Here is a 26,191-nt window from a genome sequence, read left to right as displayed (position 1 = left end):
ATACTGAGAGTACTCTGTTTAGATTTAGCTTCCATGTTGTCTTTTTTTATTAATTCCATGACCTTTTCCATTCTCAAATGATGCTCATTGGTGGCAGTGTGGGCTTCCTCCACCTCCGAGACATGCGTCTCAACCTGGTAAAGGTGTCTGTCGTGCTTGTCCAATCTCTCCTTCATATGGTCCGGGCGCATGGTTAGTGTATTGATTTTGGAGTCCATGGTACTGAGGCTATGCTTGAGTTAAATGAACATGCCCTTGATATCCTGGTCAAGCAGGGAAGAGGTCTCTCGGTGGCCTCTCGCCTTTCAGTCTCCGAGAGTGTCTCTGTCGCAGTTGCCGTCGTGCAGGCCTGGAAGGACAGTTTTGACTGCCCACTGTCCTGCAGTGTGGCTCACTGGTTAGAAGCGGCAGACCCGGAAGCAGAGGACGGCCCGGGACCAGGGCTCAATCCCCGACGCGGCAGGGTCGTGAACCAGGGTCAGCGGACTCGATAATTCTTGCCTCGGTGCCTACTCTAACCAGGGATCACACGCGGCAACTCTGGGCATTAGCTTTCCTCATCTCAACAACGGCCCCCCCCACAAACGCTGGGAATGCCTGGTTTCACCTTGTAGATACCCAGGAGGGAACATCTCACAGGGAAAGCCAGGACGGGTTCCCCAGCGGTCTATAGTGCCAGGACGCCTCCGGGTAGCAGTGCGCTTTACAAGACACACACATTTACATTTACATGCCCATTGTAATGCAGGCTGCAACAGAGCAAGTGAGCACGATTCCAACACATCAGGTCCCACCACACCCCTATGCCTGGGGGGGGGGGGGGTCAGAGCAAAACCCAGGAGTCACCATAGCGCTCAGCAAGTCAGCCCGAGTGGCACTCCAGCTCCTTCAGGGCCAGCAAGTATCAGGGGTGCCACCCTCCATTCAAACTGTATTTGGCGTGGGGGGCACCCAACCTATACCCAAAGAAGGCCACTCCACATTTCTGTGGTACAGTCCTTAGCATGGCCCAGGCAGTGGCGGGCAATAGCAGGCCGACTGCTCCAATGGCCCCTGCACGGCAGGCCAAGCTGCCCGCATCCCCTGCCCCGCATGGGTGGCACACAGGCTGACACACACCCCAGGGGAGATGGCCACGGAGCGCAGCCCAGCTGCATCTGGATTACCATCCCAAACAGCAAGCAAGTGGGCCCACGGCACAGCAGCTGGACCTCACAAAGGCCCCCCCCCCTCTGTCTAGGCCACGCTGCTACATACATCAGTCTCAGATGAGGGCCCAAGATGCCGAGCCTCATTTCAGCTGCCCAGGGGCGCCCTCCACAAGCACAGCCCTCTGAAGGGAGGATTATCATCTCAGCTGGCAGAGCTGCGTTAGGGAGTGGCCATCTTGATGCACGCCTCTCTGATGCCCCCACCTCTTCTTGTTCTTAATGGCATTGTGCCCTCAATGGGACATGCTTATTTCTGAGCTCCTTCCTCAGGACATCTAACCTGGGCTTCTATTGGAATTCTATAATGCATATTAGCAAGCCCATTATCGCTAAAACGGCGATAATTTTAACAAGGTTCTTACTAATATGCCCCACTGTTTTTTCTGTGACGAGGATCTCACGGTCCTAAGCACGACAGAGCACCGAGGTCGAGTGCAGGGATGGCACAGTTGGCGGAAAGATGTACCGCTAATTCTCAGGTGACTCAGGGGCATATTATCAAGACAGGAGATAAAATGATTGCCGCTTTATCGGCAGAAAACTGTCGATAAAGCGGCAATAATGGGCTTGATAATATGTTCTATGGAATTTCAATCGAAGCCCATGTTAGATGTGAAGACATCTAACATGGGCTTCGATTGGAATTCTATAGAGCGTATTATCCAGCCCATTATGTAAATGTAAAAATGTAAATTGACACTTGCATAGCGCACTACTCACCCGCAAGGGTCTCAAGGCGCTTGTACAAATACCGCTGTGGAACCCGTCCTGGCTTTCCCTGTGAGGCGTCGACTCCTGGGAACCCCCAGGGTGAAGGCCAGGCATCCTTAGTGTTGTGGGGGCCGTTGTGGAGATTAAGCAAGCTATTGCCCAGAGTTGCAGAGTGGGACTCCATGATTAGAATAGGCACCGAGGCGAAAATTATCAGGTCCGTGGAATTTTGAGCCCAAGACCCGCCGAGGCGAGGAATTGAACCCTGGTCCCGGGCTAGACCTCTGCATCAGGGTCTGCCGCTCTAACTAGTGAGCCACACTTCTCCACTTCTCCATTATCGCCGCTTCATTGGCAGTTTTCTGACGATAAAGCGGCGATAATTGTATCTCTTGTTTTGATAATATGCCCCTCAGGGTGTAAGAAATGTATACATAGGTGACCTAAAAAATGTGCTTCACATGCTCGTTAACCGTCCACCTTGTTGTAATACGAGGGGCTTGACAGCAGGCATTCGGCAGCCCGAGGGGGCCAGGAGATGAGTCGGCAGCCCGGCATCTACCACAAGATGGATTATTCTATTGACCCCTCAGACTGCCTAGACCGTGCGGAGGGTTAACTAACTTGTGAATGCGTCATGTTTTTTAGGTCATCTACGTATACCTTTCTTACACTCTGAGTGTACTCTACACCCCCTTCCCTGTCTCCATGGATGTATTTAAGGTGGAGGCTGAAGTGTGGCTTCAGTCTTAGGATGGGGGTCCTCCATGGTTCGCCCTGCCGAAACTGACCTGGGGGGTATACGTTGGGAGCATAGCCCTACCTGACATTAAAAAATACTGTTGGGGCCCTCAAGTAGGAATTATAAGTGGCTGGGTGGTTGCGTCACCAGCAGTCCGAATGGATAGCAATGTGTGTGATGGGACCAAGGGGCTATCTCGCATTGTTATAAACAAGTGTTACAACCACACACTGTGACGATGAGGGTAATCTGGGAGAAGGCAGCAGCATTTTTGGGTTGGATAGGCACCCCCACGGACTGACTCTAGTATGGGACAGCAACATACTCAAGGTGGTGGGGCACTTGGAAGGGTTCACTGCTTGGAAAACGACAGGGATTTAACAACTCTGTGACCTGTGACAGAGGGTGACATTATCCACTTTGACACCCCGAGGGAGTTTTATTAGATGGCAAGCAGGGAAGCATTTCGCTACATCCAAGTAAGGCACACCTTGAGAGCCTGCGTGCCGCCGGCCAAAGTCTCATTGAAGCAGCCCCACTTAAGGACAGGCTCCTAGCCGCTGCCTGGCCACGGGCACAACCTCCTTAATAGACGAAAAAATATTGAACAATTTCCTAGACATCTAACACAAACTGGAAATTGACTGAAACAAGAATCTTTTGGACTTATAGTAGGAAGAGTAGGAGGAAACCCTCAATGGGTCCAGAGCGATCGCCATTAGGGTGAGGTTACAGCTCATTCCACTTTGGATACTACACAGAGCCTACTATTCCCAAGCAACTTGCACAACATGGGAAGAGGCGTCTCACAAACATGTGTCAGGGAGTGTGGACACGTGGCCATCTTTTTCCATATAGTTTGGGGATGCTGAGTTTTGGGGAGTGATTGGTAAACTGCATGACACAGGTGACAGGTCTTCCTGTAGTCAAGACAGCAAAATGGTTTGTGTAAAATATATGGTCGGAAAAAAGTACCAAAACATCCTAAATTGTGGATTGCACTCATAGTTGGGAAATAGAACACAGCCTGACATTGGGGTGTGAAAGCAGCACCAGAAGTGACCGAATGGGAGATGGACATTGGCTAATGTATGTTGACGGAGTGGGTGGTATACCTCAAGAAATGGGACAAAATTTGGTCCACCTATTGAACCTATAGAGGATTCTGAAAGGCAAAGGGATAACTGGGGCCTGCCTGGTCCTAGACCCATGACAAGAGTCATTGCACTTATGATTGGTGGCATACTGTTTGGTAGATTTGTTTTTATTTGTGTAAACCCAATAAAAAAGATTTATAAAAAAAAAGATGAGAATGTGATTTGACATATAATTTACTGAATGTAATTACTTGTGCCACAAAGGAGGTGTTTTTCATGCTCTTCGCAACCTCCTAGGGTAAGGTTTACCTGCTCACTACCTTTGTGGGCCCATCTGGTTCACAAATGAAGTCTGCTGGCATTCCAATTGAAGTTTAATATTGCCCACATAGCCGGGACACCAGTGAATAATGACAAGATCGACCAGATGAACTCCCGCTGACTACCCCAGGACACAGAGATCAGGATTCAGGAGAGCAGAGTGAGGCACAGGAAGGATGAAGCACAATTTAAATAACAAATACCATATCGTATATTTTCAGCCTCCCAGTGGAACCAAAGAGGGTCATCTCCCTTCTTCGATACTGTCAAAGGCCCTAGTTTCAATGTCTTACTGTCAGTGTCAACCAGCAGTGAATACATAAAGTACGTCTCCTTTTTAATCTTCTGTATTAGTTACCTGCGCTTCTGGGTCCCCAGTAAGTCGTTGATTATTTTTTTCATTGCAATTTCACTCCTCATTTTGCTAAAGTCATTGGTAAATATTCCTTCGCCATGCCTCAGAGACCTAGGATAAGAAATGATGTAGTTACTGCATACATTCCCCTGCTCATGCCTCAGAGGGTTCATTTAATTAAACAATATTATTTTCATTTCCAAACTGAACAATCCCAGAGGACAACACAAAGTAACTCATGAAATCGATTTACATAGTCCCACACTGTTTTCTGGTTTAAGACACACTGGGACAGATTCACCCAAAAAAGGTATAAAATCACAGGCCGAATTCAACGACTTTGCATGAACGGACTGTTAAACTTTCATGCCATTCACTTGGTGGGTGTAATAGGACACCTGAAAAGGCACAGGTTTCCAGCCATACTGCTACACTGGTCATGTGATTTTTTTAAGGCCGTGTAATCGCCTTGTGATGATTTGTGCATTGTTTCCCCTACAGTTTAAACGTTTTCACCTTGGATATAGCTTTTCATCCACATCCGCAGCAAATATTGTGGTGATCTGTTCGCCTTTCCTCCCGGCATGGGAAAAATGAAGTGCCAATTACCAAGTGCCAGGGTCCACAGCAGCTGGCATAACCCATGTTACTTTAAACTGCAGGTTTAAGTTCAAGTTGTATCATTTTTAGCATATAGTAAATAGAGGTAATGCTTTACTAATTGACGTTGCTTAAAAATACAAGCACAGCACCACCATGTGGTGGTTTTACATACACATGTGCCAGTGTACTGTGCCGGTTTGCACTGGCACAAATTAAGGCACTGCTCCAAGTAGCCTCTTTGGCTGAGGTAACTTTTCAATCAGGTCCACGGATGAATTTCAGTTTGCAAATTCCAACAAACGTAGATATTTTGAGAGTTTAAAAACATACAGAGCAAGCCACTCCTTTTAATTAATACTTTACACCTCTGAAGTGAAATCTACTACTACCAACTTCCCCACTCTTGTGGGGGAGAAATCCTCAATGGTAAAATAAGTAAGTCCGCTTATGCCTGCGAGTAATATTTTGTGGATTCCTGGCAGGTGTAAATTGAGGTTGTTTCGGCCATAAATATAGATGTAATTAGGGTCTTTTGCCTCATCAAAAACACTTACTAAAAGGTATTTTTTAATTTTGTCCCTTTAATCAAGGGTTTATTTTTTAATGTCAAATATGAGTTCGTGGTTCTGGCACAAATAGACCAATGTTTAGAAAACTGAGACATGTGGCCCATGTCTAGAAGCAAACTAAATTGTGCAAACCATTCTCCTTTCCAGAAAAAATCGAAACAAATCTTTTTAACTAACTTAGCCACAGTGTTTCCTGTACTCTGGGGAATAGCACTACTTTTGACATCGATTCTCCAAATTATCTTCGGTAGCAGAGGTCGCACCGTTTTACCCCAAAGGGCATCACATTCTTGACAAAACGTGTGTGCAACTAATCTGTTTGAAACTACAAAGTAAAACAAACATTGGCAAAACCAAAAGCTCTTCCTTTGTGCAGTTTGTAAATGCTTCTTTGTCTACTAGGAGCAAGCACAGACAAAATCATCTGAAAATGGAGGCTGCAGAAAAAAAGTTTTGCTTTCATTTCTGCATCATTAACTTTTTGCATAAGCTTTTCAGAGCTCACTCTCCAGTGCTACGCCAGTGCACCACTCATTGACTGATTAAAAAGAAAGTAGTCCTCTTGGCCTGATAAAATATACTGTTCCAAAATGGCTGCCACGTTTATAATTAGTTGGTAAAAAGCATGGCTGCACATGGGGGCAAGTGCTAACTAAAGCATATGAAAATGTATGATACAGAAACTAAAGAAACCCTTTTTTCTGTATCATCCCTTTTTCATCTGACAGTGCTGCTCCCCGGTGCCATGGGGCCAATCACAGACTGTAAATCTCTCCCTCATGCATTTCAATGGAGGCGGATGGCACCCCTCAACAACAAAATGGTGATACCAACATTCTGTGGATTGATCTAAGATCTGGTTGATAATATTTCACGCCACCAGTGAAAGGTATGAAGGCAAAAGAAGTCACTCGCTGAAGGTAAAGCAAGTATTTAAAACAATATGTTTGCCCTGAATGGTTCAAGCACCACGCCTATCATACCTAAAAAACGATTAGAGCATGTTATAGGTTTCTGCCAAACCTTTCCTTTTGGTTGAGACAATTTCCTATCCTATTTAAGGCCAATGTTATTGTGGTGTGTAGAGGTAGTCTAGGCAAAGATGAAATACTACTAAATGTAACCCTCCCCCCCCACTTGTTAATGAGTTAATATTATGATTTATGGTTGCATTAAATATTAGAAGTGACATGCCATTAAGCAGGCCTTCCTTACCCCGGCCAATTTCTATTGAATCACAATATTTCCTGCTTGTCAAGCTGGTCACTTCTTTAGGATACAGATCATTTCTAAAGATCAATTCTCTGGGCTCCTAGATAGTATCAGAGGATGAGGCATATCAGGTAGGCAACCCTTATCCTGGACACTTACTACCGGTGGGCAGATGATTCTTCCTATCCAAATTCACTCTGTGCATGTAAGCACTCCATCTTTCGGAGCCACAGGAGGAGTTGTGGTGCCAAGGCAGCAGACAAAGTGCACATGTTTGTAGAATGTCCCAATCTTGAAAGTTGTTGAAAAGACATATGGAGTACCATGCTATAGTACTCTAAGCAAAGCATCTCATAAAATGTTATTTTGATAATCTTAAATGTGAACTTCAGGATCTCCGACGATTAACCGTTTCTATGCCACGGCTCCTACACATCGCCGCGTTAATCGCACTGGAGGAACCTGCTCAAGCCTTTGGAGAATGCTGTGAAGAAATATGGATGATGACATTTGAAGAACTACGATAAGGCCTTGTCAAGATTTCTCAGGTGCTAAATGTCCCTTAATTTAGACTCGTTGCTTTCCTCCAGCAGCTATACATAAGTTCTGTTTTTTTTTTAATTCTGACCCCCTTCAATAACACCTGTGCACATGACTCACTCAACATATTTCCATTATCACTTGACTGGCTTATGTTTATGCCATGGAGTCAATTTGCTGAAATTATTTTTATGTTACAGCTGCATTTTCTTTCTAAAAGAGCACAAAATCTAAATTGAAGAGAAAAATTAGGTCTTACTAGTGAGCACTTCAGCCCCGGTTGACATTATTTTTCCTTACCGTGCACGGGTGAAAGGTTTCGCCTATCGTCCTCCATAAAGGTCAGCTTCTGGCAGCTCAGTTGTGATACCCTAATATCTTATGGTCAGACGTTCTAAAGGCAGGTGGCAAACAGTAAGTGAAAATTGGGCACTAACTTTTTGTTGTGACATTTGTCTTATTTTGCAATGTGACCTATGTTGTAACTTGTCGCATCACAACATTCTCATTCACTGGTGGTGCTAGAGTAACCTGCGTGATCAAACAATCAGGATTTGTAAAGCACTGCTTATGACCTATGAGCATATTCAGGCACTGGTGGGGGTTGTGTGGGGGGCCATTACATCGCATGCATTACAACGCATGCGATTACAACACGGTCGTTACAACAACCGCATTGTAAAATCTCCGTACATTGCAATGCAAGTCGTTACATCGGCTTGTGGTAGGGGGCAAGCTAACCTAAGGAATAGTATAATTTACTATTCCAACACCTTCCCTACTGTTGCACACACTGGAGTTGGAATAGTAAATTACACTATTCCTAAGTCCAGCACGCCCCCTACAGCACGTCAATGTAGCGACTGGTGTTGTAATGTACTGCAATGTAACTACACAGTCGTTGTAACGACTGCTATGTAAGATGCTATATTCACTGGTGGGAGTGGATATCTGCTGCTGGGCGTTGTCAGTCAAATAGCCAGGTTTTTAGGCCGTTTCGGAAATCCTGCATAGTGGGAGAGGTCTAGCTGTGGAGGGGGAGGCTGTTCCAGGTCATGGCGGCCAGGTATGAGAAGGAGTGGCCACCACTCCTGCTTCGGGGGTAGCGAGGAGTGTGGGCCAGGGAGAGGCTCAGCATTTTGATTTTGATCTGACAACTTTTGTGTACGGGGAGTCAGTGGAGTGTTCTGAGGTGGGAGGTGATGCTGGCTTGCCTTGTGAGATCGAGGATGAGTCTGCCCGCTACGTTACTGCATGGCCTGTAGTCTGTTCAGTAGTTGAGCGGTGACTCCTATGTAGGGAATGTTGCTGAATCTAGGTGGCTGCTGGTGAGTCTGGGTGATAGTGCAACTGGTGCTGATGGGGATCAACTTGAAGATTTTCCAGAGCGAGCAGAGCTTGACAAAGCAGGCTGAGGCTTCTGCATTAATATGGTTTTTCGTGGTGAGTCTGTTGTCAAGTATTATGCCAAGGTTCCTGGCATGGTCCAAGGGTTTGAGAGCAGGGTCCAGTTCTGCTGACCACCAGGTGTCCTTCCAAGGATTGGCGTTGTTCCCGAAGGATGAGTACCTCAGTTTTGTCAGTGTTGAACCTGAGGAAGTTATTTTGCATAAAGCTGGCGATGCTGGTCATACACCTGTGAAAGTTAGCTTTGGTGTTGGTGGGGTCAGCGGATAGCGAGAGTATGAGCTGGGTGTTGTTAGCATATGATATGATGTTCATACTGTGGGCTCTGACCAGGAGGGCCAGAGGGGGCCATTTCTGCGTTGAACAGGGTGGGACTCAGTGTGGAACCTTGGGGAACATAGCACTGAAAATCCTCTGTGAGTGGCTACGACACAGATACAGTGGCCTTAAAGGGACAGTAGACCTACGTTTGCAAATATAAATGAGAATCATTTTATTAAGGCAGCTAGTGGTCCCTCAAGGAACCGGTATTGCTTTAAAAAACATGTTTACCAGTTGGGAAGACATCAAGGGAGTAGACATTGATCCTCTCAACTACTCCATACTCCCTACTCCCTCCAAGGCCCCAGGGCACAATTGCCACAAGGGAACTGTCACAGGGGTTTCAGAATCCCCTTTACGGAGGAGACGCGCGAGCGCGTCAACCAAGATGGCCGCCGCCACCGGAGTGCCGTGATCCTCGGAGCATTTAACATCATTTAACGACGATTTCCACTCAGAAAATCAGCGAAAATACCGGCGCTTGCCTCCTGATGTATATCCTTACCTGTGGAGTTCTTTTCTGACGAGTTTCTACGCCGGAAGTGTTTTCTACAGCCTCCATGGTTTCTGCTCCCAGCTGCTCCTCCAGGTATTGCCAGAATTGAGAGCCTGGGGCGGAGTATTATTTATGACAGAGGCTGGCTTGGGCCTAGCTCCGCCTACTGTCCTGTTTAGCTGCTGCACCTGGGGTTTTACAGAGTTTTCTGACGTTTTTGCCCTTATTTACTACATTTTGCTCACATTTTGAGGCTACTTTTCCTTATTCTATATATTCTACGTTTTAAGGAATATTTTTCACCTCAAAATGGATTCTAAGAACTCCTCCACTAATAAAAGGAAGCAACAGGTTTCCCCTCCTCCAACCAAATCTAAGGTGGTGGAATCCTCAGAACCTTCTTTGGCCCTAATTTTTGAGGAAATTAAAGCCTTACGTCTGAATACTGACACCATTGCCTCAGAAGTCAAAAATGTTCGTAAAGATATGGCTTCTATTTCGATGAAGGTGTCAGATAATGTCATTAAAATTCAAGATAACAAAAATAAGTTGGACGCTTTTACACCTTTAATGGCCAGAATTATTCCAATGCACAATCAGCTGCTGGACTTGGAAAATCGCAATAGGCAATATAACCTTCGCATTTTTACTTTGCCTGAAGAAGTTGAAGGGACCAATTGTCGGCTCTATCTTGAATCTCTCTTGCCTGGTCTCTTGAATATTAAGTTCACAGAAAAATTTGAGATTGACAAAGCCCATAGAGTCCCGTCACATCGCAATCCTCATCATACCAAGCCAAGGCAGATGATATTTAAGGTGCTGCGTCATCATCATTTGGTTCTTATTCGCAAAGCTGTGAGAGAAATCCCGTCATTGTTGGTGAATGGAACCAAAATCTTCATCCATCAAGATTTTGCTAAAGAAACTGTGGCTATTCATAAAGAATTCTCTTACCTTCGTCCACAGCTGAGGAGCCTTGGTTTCAAATATGGACTATTTGATCCTTCTACAATGCGGGTCTGGAAAGACAATGTTTTTGAATACTGATATTGTCCTTAATGACACTCATAAACCCAAAATGTTCCAAGCAATTCAGGATTATTTTACATTCAATCCGGAAGGCTCTACCTCTATTACTAATCGATGGGCTGCATTTAAAGTCTATGTCAGAGGTACTACAATTTCTATTATGGCTCTTGAAAATAAGAAATTTAATTCTAATGTTAAATCTTTAGAGAAACAAATAGCTCATTTTGAACGTCTATTTATTACGTCTAGTGATCCTCAATATAAACTAAAGCTACAAAAGCTAAGATATGAATTTAATGCTATTCTTAGTACAAGAGCTGGGATTCAGCTTTCTAAATCCAATGCTAAATTCCGCTTTAACACCAATAGGTCTGGTAAGCTTCTTGCTAATTATTTACGTATTAAAAGAGATAAAACACAGATTACCTCCATTCAAGGTGCTCACGGTAAAATTGCACTTTCCCATAATTATATTGTTCAAGAATTTTTAAATTTTTATTCCACATTATATAATAAACCAGATTTTTGTGATGAGTCTATAATTGATGCCTTTTGAAAACATTCTGATTTACCTCACATTTCTCCCTCTGATAAACTTGGGTTAGATTTGCCTATTACTAATGATGAAATCCTATCTGCCATTAAATCGCTTCCAAAGAATAAATCCCCTGGTCCTGATGGCATCCCTGCCGAATTCTATAAAGAGTTTCAACATCATCTTTTACCTTATTTGTACCAGATTTTTTCTCATTTTTCTTCATCAGGTACCATTTCGGGTTCTTTTTCCGAAGCATTAATTGTTGTACTTCCTAAACCTGATAAAGACCCTACCCTTGTTGCTAATTATCGTCCAATTTCTTTGATTAACCAGGATTGTAAATTAGATGCTAAAATTATTGCCTCTAGGTTAGCTCCTGTCCTTCATTCTATCATCCACCCCGACCAATCTGGTTTTATGAAAAATAGATACTCTGCTAACAATACGAGAACATTATTACATATTATTGAACAAAGTTCCACAATTCCTGTCCCCGCTGGCGTTATGGCATTAGATGCAAAAAAGGCTTTTGATAAAATTCATTGGCAATTTTTATTTAAAACTTTATTATTTTTTAATTTTGGACCATCTTTTATTCGTTTGATTTCTGCTTTATACTATGCTCCCACTGCTCGATTATTTATTAATGGCCAGATTTCTAACCAATTTTCCCTTTTTAGAGGAACTCGTCAGGGTTGTCCCCTCTCCCCTCTTTTATTTTTATTGGGAATTGAACCATTTCTTAATTTCATTCGTAAATGTGAAAACATTCATGGTATCACTATCAATGATGTTACTGTTAAAACTTTGGCGTATGCTGATGATGTGTTATTATTTATTAGTAATCCTGCTTCATCTGTTCCATTTTTGCTTGATATTGTTTCTAAGTATTCAACCGTGTCAGGTTATAAATTAAATGTTAGTAAAACTGATTTTTTTCCGTTAAATATGTTATGTACTCCTGATATGTTACCTTCACCGGATATTGTTTGGCAAAAGAGTAAGTTGAAATACCTTGGAATATTATTTTCATCATCCCTCCATGCTACCTTGAAATTAAATTGTGAGTTCATTCTTGAGTATATTAAGCAAAAAACTTCCAAATGGTCTTCCCTTCATCTTTCCTGGTGGGGGAGAATGGAGTCTATTAAAATGACTATTGCCCCTAAAATATTTTATTCTCTTGCTATGATACCAACTCAATTCCCACTCAAATTTTATAAAGATATTGACAAACTATTATCTAAATTTCTTTGGAATAATAAGTGTAGGAAGGTGGATATCTGACTATGGTTACCCCCAAACTTTTTGCCTCGTGTTTAGCTGGTTTTTGACTTAGTTGGCCTGGGATCCTGCTATTCAGGCCCCAGGCTGATTGCTCTCTCCTTAACACCTTCACTGCTAAGACATTATTAGTAGGCTCATATAATTTCCATTGAAATCAATGGAAAGTCCATGACGAGTTACCCTTGTCATTAGCAGCCAAGAGGTTAAAATGGACTCCATGTACCTTAGGTGCATAACACAATTGGAATTGGTTCACCTTGTTGACCCCTGTAACAGTGTACCATAGGTACCCAGGGCATAGGTGCATCCAAGGCCTACCAGGGGCTGCAGCATGTATTGTGCCACCCCTGGCCTGGCCTCCATATTTGACACAACTGGCTGATCACTCAGCTGGGGTAAGTTGGGGTAATCACCTCTTACTTAGGTATAGTATCCCTATACCTGACCTTAAACTGGACACATATGTTCCTATCAGCCACTCCTATGGAAGGCCTCATCAATCCTGGAGGCAGAGTGCTTGGAAATATGTGAGATGGTGCTCTAGCATGAGCTGAGCCTGTCTGCAGCTGTCGGGAACCACTCCCTTAGCTGTTCCGGGATATTGCCATACCATATACTCTTAAGTGCATTATAATCCTCGCGGTTATATGCTATCTTTGGTTTGGCTTTATCAAAACATGTCGAGTAAGGTGTCATACGAATTGGAATACTATCCCCTCGACAGTTCTGTCGACGGGGATAGCATTCCACCCTTCTAGAGGGACACGACATGTGTGTAGTCTTAACCCCGGTTAAAGTTAACCAGAGCCTCAGCATCACAAAATGGATGCTGCCACCACAGACACAAGTCTGACCTCCTGCTGCTGGGAGTCCTTCCAGCAAGGGAGGCTTGGACAAAGGGTTTCCTGCCTTGGGAGGTGCGAGCACCACCCCAGACAGGGTTTTGTGTATTGGGTAGGACAGGGCTTGATAGATTGAGACATGCCCGGGGCACACAAGGTGTCCCCGTGCATAAGCCAGTCCAAATCGGTCCTGGGACTTTCCAGACCCAGGCCTGGCGAGGAGCTGGACAAAGGAAAGGGGGTGTAACCGCCCCCCTTCCTGGTCCCACCCAGAGGAGGGACCTAGTAGGTGATCCACCCCTCAGATTGGGAATAAGAGTGGGAGCAGTGCCATTGCACAGCAGATCATCCTGAATCAACTTTACCCGAAGAAGACGACTGGACTTCGACATTCTGCTGCACAGAAGACTGAAGAGAATCTCCCTTGTGGCCTAGGAGTGGCCACCCTGTGAACACAGGTACCAACCAGCGAATCGACGTCTGCTTTGCTGCCGCCTTCCGCCGGAGCCCGAGTCCAGAGCCTGACAAGACCCAGACTCCCAGACTTCTCACAGCCCGATCCACAGTCCCTGCAAAGAAGGGACCCGTGGAGGCACCGAGAGACGTGGGACCGGACTTCTTGGAAGACACCCGAAGAGCTGACAGCGCAGCACCAGAGGCATCCTCGATGTTGTGCTTTGGGGACTGAGAGCCCCCACCACCGAGCAGCCCTTGCACCGAAGATCAGTCCCCCAGCATCTCCACGGTCTGCGTGGGGCCCTTTTGCATTGTGCCACTCGATGCGCCATCCCGGCCACTAGCCACGTGGTCAGCGGCCATCTTGGCGGCAAAACCGAAGAACTACACTGCGGGTCTGGTTGCTCTAGACTTGCCCTAGCTCCTGTAAAAAGGAGCACCCGCTCTGACCGTGCTGGTCCGAGTGTTAAGCCTTTTTTGACTTCTGCGTGGCTTGCATTAGCCAAAGCCTGTTTGCTCCGATCAAGTTGCCGACACCTCCAACAGCAAGAAGCCTGCGTGGGACAGCTCGTGACCGACTTCTGGATGTCCTCAACCCCCGGTGACCACGTGGCTGCAGAGAGAAGCTACACCTCAACGCCTGGTTGCACCCACATCGCCTGGTTCCAATCTGGTTCCACGGTAGTCACTGGCTAGTGACTTTGAACATTGTCCCCTCTGCTTTCAGATCTTCACATCTTCAGATCCACCCTTGGATCCACCGGAACTCTTCACATCGAGCCGCCTGCAGCATCTTCAGCTCCAAGCACCATCGACCAGCGTGACGAAACCCGACACTACTTTGACCCTATGCACCCGCTTCCTGTGGGTGAGGTAACTCAGCTCCGCCGGTGTTCCTACACTGGTACACATCTCTAGGGCCTGTGTCTCAAGTTTCAGCTTTCTAGGTCACTCGGAAGGTTCCGAACTAACTAACTTTGTACTTTTTACGCACCATAGACTTTGCATTGGTGAGTGCGTGTATTTTAAACACTGCACCCGAGTCCCGCGGGCCTTTCCCGACTTAGTCACTGCTAGTCCCGATCAGCTCCAGCGATTCCCAAGGCCCTAGGCCTGTTTCCTTTCAGATTGGTATCTCTTATACCACTTTCTTAGTATATGGTTTAGGTGGCCCCTAGGGCTCATCCATATTGTGCAACTTTTGTGTATTTTAAACTGTCTTGTGTTTAACGCTTGTGCTTCTGTGCTCATAAAGAGTCCAGGGGATACTTTTAGTTAATAAATCAATATATATTTTCAATATATATCTGTGTGGTGTCCTTTCATTTGGTATTCAAGGGGGTTGTGTATGGTAATACAGCTGGCTTCACATGCCTTTCAGAGTTTAGCCTAAGACTGCTTTGTCCAAGTTACCACTAGGATAACTGGTCTATAAGGTTGACTTACAACCAATCATCATAAGGGTTGCTTGGCATGGTACAAAGTGATCACTAGAATTAGTGAGCATTATATACCAGGCCAACTTCTCACAATAAGCCTCCCCGTATTGCCTATGAAAAAATTAAAGATTCCCAAATGCCAAGTTGGTTTTGCCTTACCTGATTTCTTTTTGTATCATAAGGCATTTATCCTAAAACAAAGCTCGTTATGGTTTAATATTTCACCTATTGTTAATCCTCCTATTTGGTTTCATATTGAGACATCCCTTGTAAAACCTTTTCCTTTACTGTCCTTGTTAACCATGTCTCCTACCTCTAAGATTATACATTCCTCTTCCATAATCAAATCGTCGAGATTAATATTTAATCATTTAGACTCCAATTTTGCGTCCCCTTTACTTTCTACGGTGCATTTGTCCCTATGGCACAGCGCCTTAATCAAATTAAATAGGAATGTCTCTTTTTGGTCTTCATGGATTGCTAGAGTTATTTTTTATCTTAAAGATGTTTTCTTAGATGATGCTTTTATTCCATTTACTCAACTCCAATCAAAATTCAATTTGCCATTATCAGATTTGTTAAAATATCAATTTCTTTGTAATTCTATTTTAGATTCCTTCCCAAATGGTATTCCTTCTACAGTTACAGCTGATTTTTGAATTTATGTCATTACTGTTTCTTTGTCTTCTAAAGCAGTTTCTGTATTTCATAAGAAACTTACCATCTCTTTAGGCTCCAATGTTGATACAATTTCCACTTTTTGGAATAATGAGCTATCTTTGTCTATATCAACTGATTCATGGTCATTAATTTGGACTAATTGTATTTCTGGATGTTTACCAGTGTCAATTTATCAAACCAATGCTTATATTTTATTTAATTCTTTATGGACTCCATTACATTTATTTAAAGCTAAATTGTTACCATCAAACTTATGTTGGCATTGTAATTTACATCCTGGTTCTTTGCGTCACATGTTATTTGATTGTCCTACTATTATGAAATTTTGGTCTGAAGTATGGAATGTGATATTGAAAATTTTACCTCTTTCTGACTTGCCCTCTTATAATTTGATCATATGTAAATCTGTTGCTTTGAGTGTGCCCCTTGAAGATACTGGAGCAAAGTTATTTAATTTTTTGGTTTCGGCTGCGTTAAAATCAATCACTTTTTGTTGGAAGGATGCTACTTCTCTTTCAGTCCATGCTTGGTGGTCTTGGATTATCTTTACAAGAAGAGGTGCTCAATTATCGTTACAAGGTGTTCATCATAATTCTTCACATTTTCAATCCTTTTGGTCTCCTATAGATTCATATGTACAGTTATGATTCTTGTTTTCTTATTGTTAATATGTTATTGGTAACTCTATTTATCTAAGTTATTATGCTATGGATTGTATATTTCCCTTTCCCTTCTTCCCTTCCCCTTCCTTCCCCCCCTCTATTGAGTTATCCTTTGATTGACAATACTATATTGCGATGTATTTTATTGGTGACTACATATTTATGATTGTTATTATTCGCTTCCATGTAATTTAACTTATTTTTTCCCTTTTTTGTATGTATTTCTGTATTTCTCCATTGTCAAAATTCAATAAAATCCTACTGAACTAAAAAAAAAAGAATCCCCTTTACGGGTGCATTTCTGCTTCCTTTAAGGTGTCAGTAACTTTTCAACGATTTGCAACTGCAATTGTGGTTCCAACACTTTGAAGCGTCTCATTGAGAGAGAATGCCTCTTTCATTTCCCCTCCTAATTGGAATTCAAAATGAGTTGGAAAATTCATTTTTCAATTCAAAAAGGATTTCTCGAATCTCAAAAGATGCTTTGATTAGCACTTTGTTCAAATAACTTTTGCAGCCACAAACCCTCTGATTGTGTAAGTTGTAATGTGTGCGGCTGTAAAATTGCTTTGTACATCTGGCCTTTAGTTCTTTAAAATGAAAACACTCATGTGTTATGAGTACACAGGATAAAGTGATTGGGCTACACCAGCCTTGATCTTTTAAAAATATTATTACTATTGCGGCTGTTAGTTTGTGTGTCTACTTGTGCTGTTATTGGTAAAAAACACATCCCACCGGTGTAGGACAGCTAAAGATTGATGCAGTTAGGCATGGGCAAAATGGTGATCAGAAGGAAAGGAAAGCTAGATCAGATGAGAGAGGGTGGAATATGGTTCAGCACTTTTCTGTATAATTGAAATTTCCTTTTTCATAGATGTTCGGAAGTACTTAATTCCCATTCGACCAATCCAACGTAATTTAAGCATTATACATATTTATTGAAAAAGAGGTATTTCCTGATTGTCATAAAGAAAGGCATTTCTGAATGAGTCATGTGCACAAGTAGAGCACTTCAGAGGGTGAGAGTCTCCAACAGTGTTTCCTACTGAGTGTATCATGCCACAGTTTAATAATGGCAAATAAAAAATAGCACCACTGCTGATCTTATGCCACATGAACAAAAATGAAATAAAACAAAATATATCAAATGCTCAAGACGTCTCTACTGTAGTCATGGTCATATTGTTCAGACCAATGGAACTCTTGCCCCTTCTCAAGATGAGACTGCAGGTTTGCCACACTTTCTTGAACTCAGGAAAGAATTGTTTCTGTTCCTAACATCAGACATTGAAAGTACAAGAATAATAACACTTTCCCTGGTTCCCTCTTAAGAGCTGAATGATTTCTGTTTGCAGTCACTCTGATATTTTATTTGCTGTGTGCTCCAGGACACAGGAGTATATTTACAAGGGAAGTGGCGGAGCGCGGCGTCAGCCATCTTGTCTTAATTCCGTGCTCCGCCACTTTGGAAACGCAGGACTGCACCGTATTTACAACAATACAGTGCAGACCTGCGTTTCTCCCTGTGCTGGCGCTAATTAAAGCTGCTTAGCGCCAACGCAGGTACCCTTGCACCACAGTGCAAGGGTGCCTGCGTTGTGGGAATTATTGTTTATGTGCAGAAAGGTGTTCCTTCCTGCACATAAACAATCATGCTTGGTGTTTGGCTGTTTGTATGTGTGCTGCACAATGCAGCACACATAGAAACAGCAAAAGCGAGGCGAAATAAAGCATTTCTCCTCGTTGCGCCTTGTTAAGACCAGTTTTTTTTTTTATTCTTAATTTTGGCGCTGCTCCATATTTCTGCAAAAAAAAAATGATGGACAGAATGCAGAACAATAGTCATACATTCACCCCAGTGAGGAGAACTGGGCCTAAATTCATTGTTTTTTGCTCCCCACGCCATTCCAGTTTGGACCCAGCCATATGCAAATCAGTCTTGACCTTGCGCGCAATGGGAAAAGTCCAGCCCGAACTGCCAGGCCAGGTCCTCCCTGGACTGGGAACAAGCATCCTAGGACCGGTTTCGGGCTTTCAGCCCTCATCAGCCAGGATAGCTCGACTCCAGTGGCATGGAGAGCACAGGACCCACGTCTGGGCATACCCGTCCCACTCGGGTGAGAAATGCAAAAAGAACAAGTGATGGACAGAATGCAGAACAATGTCATACATTCACCCCAGTACAGAGATCTGGGCCTAAATCCCAACACCCATTTCCCTCCCCTTACACGTTAAGTACAGGCGTTAAGCCACGTTAAGTGGCTTAACGCTGCATTGCAAATAAGGCAAAATGGTATCGCCACAGGAACGTCTTTAAAAGTGACGTTCCTGTGGCAATAGGGGCTTGTCAATATGCCTTACATCACCTTAAGATTAAGAGCGAGTGAGAGCCTTAAGAAGGAAGGGTGTTGTATGCTTCTGTCTAAAATTAACTCTTTGGGGCGATTGACAAAAGCCCTTAAAAGCACATGAAGCAGTACTACAGAAGTACTCTTCTTGAAAAACTCCTTACACTGCACAATGTTAAACTCCCTAATACTAAAAGTGCAAGCAGGGCAGAAACCTTTTCTGTTTGTACTAATTGTATAGGAATAGTCCAATTGTATCCCCATTTTAGATATGCAAGTGCCAAGGTAACGTAATTACTGCAAGTGGTTCCTTGTTGATAGCTCATCAGCCCTAAATCCAGGGTAAATTCACATCTCCTTAGGATAATAAAGTTAACACTGTATTAAAATATTGCGCCTGGATTTACACACAACTCTAACTAAATGGCTGGGTCCTGGGTTACATGTCCTGACAGAATTTGGAAAGGGTGGCTTAGCTTTGAGCAGGAGTCTGTCAACTTATCTCACCTTTCGGAGCGGTGGAACATGTACTCGTTCTTCTAAAGCTGTCTTAGTTTGCACATGAACTACTCATTTCTAGAAAACAAACTTCCATAGAGCAACCTCCACCCTTCCTGCAAGTATTTAGAATAGAGAATAGTTTTTGTTATTTTAGCCAAAAATGCAATGACCTGACACATTCCTATGCCCTTCAAATTCTCGGTGCATGTTTCTAGGTAATACGACTATTCCTCAGTATTTATGTATAGATCTGATTTGAAATTCTTTAATATTGGCATTTAATCAATATTTAAATTTAAACTACATCTCGACCATATCTGAGTCTCTAGTTTCTTAGGTACACGAGTGGATTTAATTCTGGCTAAGCACATTTAAATCATCCTGTGAGAGTAGATCATTGGGAGGGAGTCGGCTCCGACGTGGAGGTGTGGGGTGGGTATCTTACCTGTCCAGAGCAGGCAATGATGTTGCAAGCTGGAAAAGAATCATGAGTGTAGTGAAGACCAGCCAAGGTCGGATCTGCAGAAGGGCCATTGTGTCACCTGAGAAGAAGAGAGACACTGTTAGGAGACAGGTTGCGTGGGAATGATATAATCAGCTCCTCCTTTCATGTGACAGCATTCTAAATAAAAAATGATGCACAGAGCCAAAAGAGGAGCTTGTTTTCACATCTGGTATTTATGTACCTGAATCAACCTAATATGATTAATCTCCATGGGTTGGAAATAACTATGAGGTCCTGTTTTTTCCAGGCGACCTTTTTCGTGGAATTATGGCTTATAATCAGTGCTTCAATGTTTAAGAGGATGTCCTCTTGACCTGAGAACATAGTGATCTGACCTTTCACCCAGAGGTCTATCTGGTGTTACCGAGCAGTAACACAAACACAGGCTATATAGCAGGGAAGGATGGAGGGAGGGAACATTGGACCCATGTAAGGAAGTACAGATTCAGTGTGATGAGGATTGCAGGTTGGAAGGCTCCACATTAGTGTTCTTTGGGTGCGTTTGATGGTTTCTCATTGTTAGTGACGTACGCCTTCTATAAATAATGTCAAAACTAATGCTCACTTCTTGGGGGTAGTGAGAGGGAAACATTTCATATTCATGGGTAAATTCTTAGGATTTCTGAACATAAACAACTCGTTGAATATTGAGTTAACCATTTGACTGGAAACAAGCATCCTAGGACTGGTTTCTGGGTTTCACCCCTCATCAGCCAAGATAGCTTGACTCCAGTGGCATGGAGAACACAGGATCCAAGTCTGGGCATACCCATCCCTCTCTGGGGGACAAATGCAAAAAGAACAGTTGATGGACAGAATGCAGAACAATGTCATACATTCACCCCAGTACAGAGATCTGGGCATAAATCCATTGTTGTTTTGCTCACCGTGCCCTTCCAGTTTGGACCCAGCCATATGCAAATCAGTCTTGACCCTGTGCCCAATGGGAACAGTCCAGCCCGAACAGCCAGGCCAGGTCCTCCTTGGACTGGAAACAAGCCCCCAAGGACCGGTTTCGGGGTTTCACCCCATGGTTTGCAGTATGGCATCTCACAGGAGCCCTTTCCCTGAACGAGCCTCGTGATGAAATGTAGAGTCACTTTGAAGAGACCTGGGGTGGCACAGTGGCATGGAGGCCCACATCATCTACTGTTGACACTCACACTACTGAATTGATTACTACAAGATTTAGAACTGATTTTAACTGTGAACTTATAGAATCCTCAAAACTCAGAGGAGCAACAAAGCCCTAGCAAAAGCCCCAGCGCCTGCAAACCTTGAGACACTGACCAATTAATGACCATCCCTACACTGTTTTTGCCTGTGATAGCCTGAACTATCCTGACCATTTTCAGATGCTTAAAACTAAAATAAGGGCATCCCCATTACTGGTAGTCTGAATGCCCCCACAAATATGTTGTATTCATTGCTCAGCATTTCAGCTGAGTTCCTATTTAACCATAGGTGCACCTATGACTTTTTTAGCAGTTACAGTTGAGAGACTTGCCTAATGAAAAGTCTTTGCATAGCCAGGAGACTCAACTGGAGAACCAAATCCGGGAGCAGTACTTGCACAATGTCCTGAGCCCTTTGCAGCATCCATCCACACCGTTGTCCGAGCATAGCTCGCCGAGGGACTGGACACCTTCATAAAAGAAAGAGATCATCCCATCTTATGAAAGAAATTTGGCTGTGCTCAGCCTCACCATAGTAGGTATTGGCTAGATTCTAAGTAAAGTCCACCTAAGAAAACCCTAGTGATTAAGTAAATTCAAAATAAAGTGTATAAGCATGGTTCACTGGACCTATGAAAATTAGATCTGGCCAAGCCATGATGCAGAGACTGCATTACTAGGCACGGCTGAGGCAGAGATGGAGGCCGCAGACATGGGCCATATGACTTGCTTAGTCCTCCTGGCCCTTCCCCAACACTCATCACGATGGACCCCTGCCTATTACCTGTCAGAGGGCGATCCATTGGCGGAATGAAGGCTCCGGGTTTTCCTCCTTCAGTAATATTTCAGTTTTGTATATGATATTTGCCCCTGGGGTCCAGCTCTAACAATGCTTAATTTGTTTTATAGATGCATGTTTAATATCTGTAGCAAGCCCCTGTAGTAACCTCAATATGTCACTTAAGGTTGGTGCCTGTAATTAATTGATTGAACAGCCAACCAGTACCACCGCACATACAGTAAAGAACCTAGGCGCCATTTTAGAAAACATATTTCTCAAGATACATATTAGACGAAATGTGTTCTACTATTCTAGGATTGCAGACACTAAGGCTATTCATTTCACTTTCCTGCCTTGCAACCCTTAGAGTCTACTGTAAACTTCGGCCTGCACTACAGGAACAACTTGAGCATAGCCAAGCACATGCCAACCAGCTTCAGGCTGCACAACATGCAGGCATCTAGGTGAATGTCAGCATTAGGCACACTGGCAGCATGCCAGCTGACGTTCGCTGGCCCTAGAACGAAGCACGCACTAAAATGCCGTGCCCTGCCTTTTACACAAATGTTTGCTTCCCGCCTCTCCCAAACACAGAGCAGATCAAGCCTGTCAATCACTGTCCAACTAGAAATTGTAGACTAGCAGAAGAGGTGTTACTTGTTTATGAGCCTTATCGCTGAGATTGATGGGGAGTGAGTGGTCCTTTATGGCTGTCCATGAGTGATTTAATGCACTTTCACTTATAGTTCATCGGGATCTAACACTGCCAAAGCCCCCCTTCCTGAAGTCTGCTTCTCGCTTCAAGGATGGCTTGCCCTATATGTCCTCTCTAGAAGCATCCCTGCTCCTCACTTCCATTAGCAATATCCGTGCCACTGTGGGGCCCTCACAACAATATATGAACCACCAAATACCATGTCAGATACATGTATCCACACATCACACTGAGAGGCATTTAATCCAAACTACAAACTAGGATCAATCTCAGGCAGCGGGTGCGTTTCTGAGTATGATGGAGGGTCGCCCTGCAGGTAGATGTGATCAGAAACCCATCAGGCGGAGGGGATTCTTGCAAGCGGAATAGTGGGCACAAGGAGGGAAAATATCTCCAAAAATTCCAGTCAGGGAATCCCACTTCTCCGTACACCTGATCCATATCCACCTTAAGAACGAGCCCCTAGTCGCATGAGGCACACTCGAGTATCTCTCTGTGACACTGACAGCGGCACACTGAAACCGACTAATAGCTACGTAGGTCACTGAAAACCCCAAACCGACTAATACTGCCACAGACAAGTCAGGCTCAATGTTTAGGTCCTAAGGGTGACACTGAAACCAACTTCATATCCCCTTAGAATCACTGCCACACTAAAGTGACTAATACCCTCACAGACAAGTCAGGCACAATCTTTAGGTTCTAAGGGTGAAACTCAAACAAGCGAATGCCCCCTGAGACTTACAGGGACACCGAAAATGACAACTACCGCACAGAGAAATCCGTTTCATTCTTTAGGTCCTTACAGTGATAGTGAACCCGACTAATGCCCTTTAGGCTTACTGAGTCACTGAAACTGACAGCCACCCCCATAGACAAATCACGCTCAATCTGTAGGTGCTTACGGAGATATTAACACCTGCACAGGCAAGTGAGATACTTAGGGTGAGACTGAAAGTGACTAATGCCGTCACTGAAAAGCTGTGGCTCAATCTTCAGATGCCATGGGCTACACCCAAGCCAGCGAATGCCCCCCAGACTCAATGAGACCTGAAATGTTCACATCCCCACACAGGCAAGTGAGATACTTACGGTAACACTGAGACGTGCAGTCACAAAGATGTCCCTCAAGCATCCAGGAAGGCACAGGGCCCAGTGTGTGCATCCAACTCTTTTAAAGGCCTCTCCACCAACATCGGAAGTCATTAGTTGAACAATTACTAGAGATACGTGGGGACAGAATACACATTTTTTATTAGCAAATTATTATTATAGTTTCTGATGATTAGTTCTCATTGGTAATATGCAGGACTGTTGCGGATGGATATATGGGCCTTTCCAGTCAATACGATCGGATTTCTGTTTGTACTGTTAACAAACCACTTCCACAGAGCAACCTCCACCCTTCCTGCATGACTTTAACAGGTGCTGATTAATTGGCCGTGGACGCTCAGTGTAATCTCCTCTTGTTGTGGTAATTGTCTGTTTGAGCGGATCCTTGCATGTTGATTTTATTTGATAAGCGCCCTACAATATTGGTTGGCAGACTGTCTACAATCTTGTGGTTCTGTCGTCAGTGAGTTAGGAAGAAATGATCCTTTGCGTCATTTCCTGCACAGCTTGCTTGTCCCTCTAAATAGCTTGTGGCTGCAGTGTTTATTCTGAGTAGAATTCCCTGGAAAGGTGTCTGTTTTTTTTCACCCGTGACGGCAGCATGATTCGGGCTTTTGGAGTAAGATCCTTTTGGAAAAATGTTTTTAAATGTGTTCCTTGGCTGTGCAGCTGAATTCCAACCAAAACGAGAAACAAAGGCCAAATATAGGGGTAAATGTACAAGAACTGCCGCTAACTAGCATTAGCCTTAGTTAGTGGCAGTTTTCTTAACATTGCCTATCACCAAAAATTATTGCCCTGTTAACGATGTATTTACAATACATCGCTACATAGCGATAGTAACAGCTAGCCTTGGTGAAAACTGCCGCTAACACTAGCCTCAAGGTGATAAAAATGTTGACTTAGTGAGTGAGTAGTCACAAAAGGCTCATTAGCGGCAAAAAAACTCATGTTAATCAGTCCATCGTGACTTTTTTTACTACTAGAGGCAAAAATAGCCTATAAGTCCACCTCCTATGAACAATAGGAAATAAAACCAATGGGATACAGAATGGAGCACCCAGGGCCAAGTGCAACACAGATCAACAACCCCCCAAGTCACCCCACAGCCAGGGTGACCAAATAAAGTCCCAGGGGAAGAGGAAATGCAGATTCAGGGTTACATAAATAACCAAAGAGGAAGCCAATACCGAGTTCTACTGTAACCTCAGGTTATTGCAAAAGATTAAAAACCAATGATTTTTTTAGCCCAGTGTTGGATTTAATCCATCATCATTTATTTATTTTCAAAGCTTTCAAAGAACACAAAATACAAAATGTGTTTATAAATATGTGTGACACCTAAAATCCTTAAGAAGACAGACGTGCACAAAAAATTGCCATGAAATACACAAAATTCAAACAACCTCTTCCATACTCGTCACCTGAAACGTAACCTGACTCAACTCACACCCACAATGACAATCAAGCCCTCAAAATTCAAAAGTAACAGACACAAATCATAAAAAAGCAAATGGAACCTATGTCAGGGGTAGAACTAATTTACAACATCGTCCCCTATTCCCAATACTAAATGTACATTTCTACTCAGAACATAAATAAAACATGTTCATTTTGACATAGGGTACCACACAATAGGTCGACGCGTTTCGAACCGGACCCTTTGTCCGATTCTCATCAGGACCACAAAGAAAATCTGAAAGAGGAAAAGAACATTCCCTTACAATCCTATTCAGTATATCAATGATGCCATTGAGACAACCCCACCAAAAGCATTATGAGCCCCCTACCTTAATTTTCAAGACCTTGCTTCAGTCAGATAAATGGAAGCGTGCACGTCTGTAAAAAAGGGGGGTTAGTAACAGATTAGTGTATGCTTATTAGTGCCTGCTGTCAAGCTTGTTCTGGTCATGGGAGTTAAAATTACCTTCAGAGCAGCAGGTCATATCTGTTAAAGGAGAACAATTTCTCGGTCGTGACACTAGGCTGTAAATCTCGTTGGGTGTCTTAAAGTTTGCAGTGTTTTCTACGGCTGTAAAAACAATAATACAACGTGCTGAGTTCAATGATCAGAGGTCGCCGCTTGTGTAAAAAAAGGTGATTACGGCATAGAGGTGGCATGAAATTACCTTAAAAAATCTCCGCTCGACTAAGGTTTTATTTTCGAGTCAAAAGGCACGGAGCTGGCGGTGTCTCATTTCCGACATGGGTAGTGACAAACGTTTATCGGATGTCCTGAAAAGGGAGGCGAGTGGGAAACAATCAGTAAATGACCCCAGTTGTACGGCATATCGGGGCATTCAAATTGGTGTTTTTGCAGATTCCCAACGTACCTTAAGTGGAGAAGCAGTCTCATGTAGTTCGTACCGCAACAGAGTCTGGCATTGCGGCACGCGTCCCCCGGAAGTACTTGTGGAAAGGGGCGACCGAATCGGTCCCCCCGAACTTATGGCCGAGTGCCTCGATCCCCCCGGGAAGCCGTTTTGGGCGGGAGGCGCGTCTCAGCTGGTATGCCCGAAGCGGCGTAGCTG

At 43.8% G+C, this 26,191-nt stretch overlaps 1 protein-coding gene across 1 annotated transcript in view; it reads right to left on the bottom strand.

Annotated features, from left to right (window-relative positions):
- LOC147733233 (uncharacterized) overlaps positions 1-23,767 on the bottom strand; it is a 43,242-nt gene extending 19,475 nt beyond the window's left edge. Inside the window, exons 1-3 of the mRNA XM_086957774.1 lie at positions 23,640-23,767; positions 19,817-19,913; positions 4,441-4,548 (exon numbers count right to left, since the gene is read on the bottom strand). Of these exons, the coding sequence (XP_086813900.1) occupies positions 4,441-4,548; positions 19,817-19,913; positions 23,640-23,712 (278 nt within the window). The 5' untranslated portion in view covers positions 23,713-23,767. The remainder of the gene's footprint in view (positions 1-4,440; positions 4,549-19,816; positions 19,914-23,639) is intronic.
- Positions 23,768-26,191: the final 2,424 nt, after the last annotated feature.

Source organism: Lissotriton vulgaris, chromosome 2_1 (assembly GCF_964263255.1).
Source record: "Lissotriton vulgaris chromosome 2_1, aLisVul1.2, whole genome shotgun sequence".
Lineage (NCBI taxonomy): Eukaryota > Metazoa > Chordata > Amphibia > Caudata > Salamandridae > Lissotriton > Lissotriton vulgaris.
This window is presented reverse-complemented; position numbering and strand designations above follow the sequence as displayed.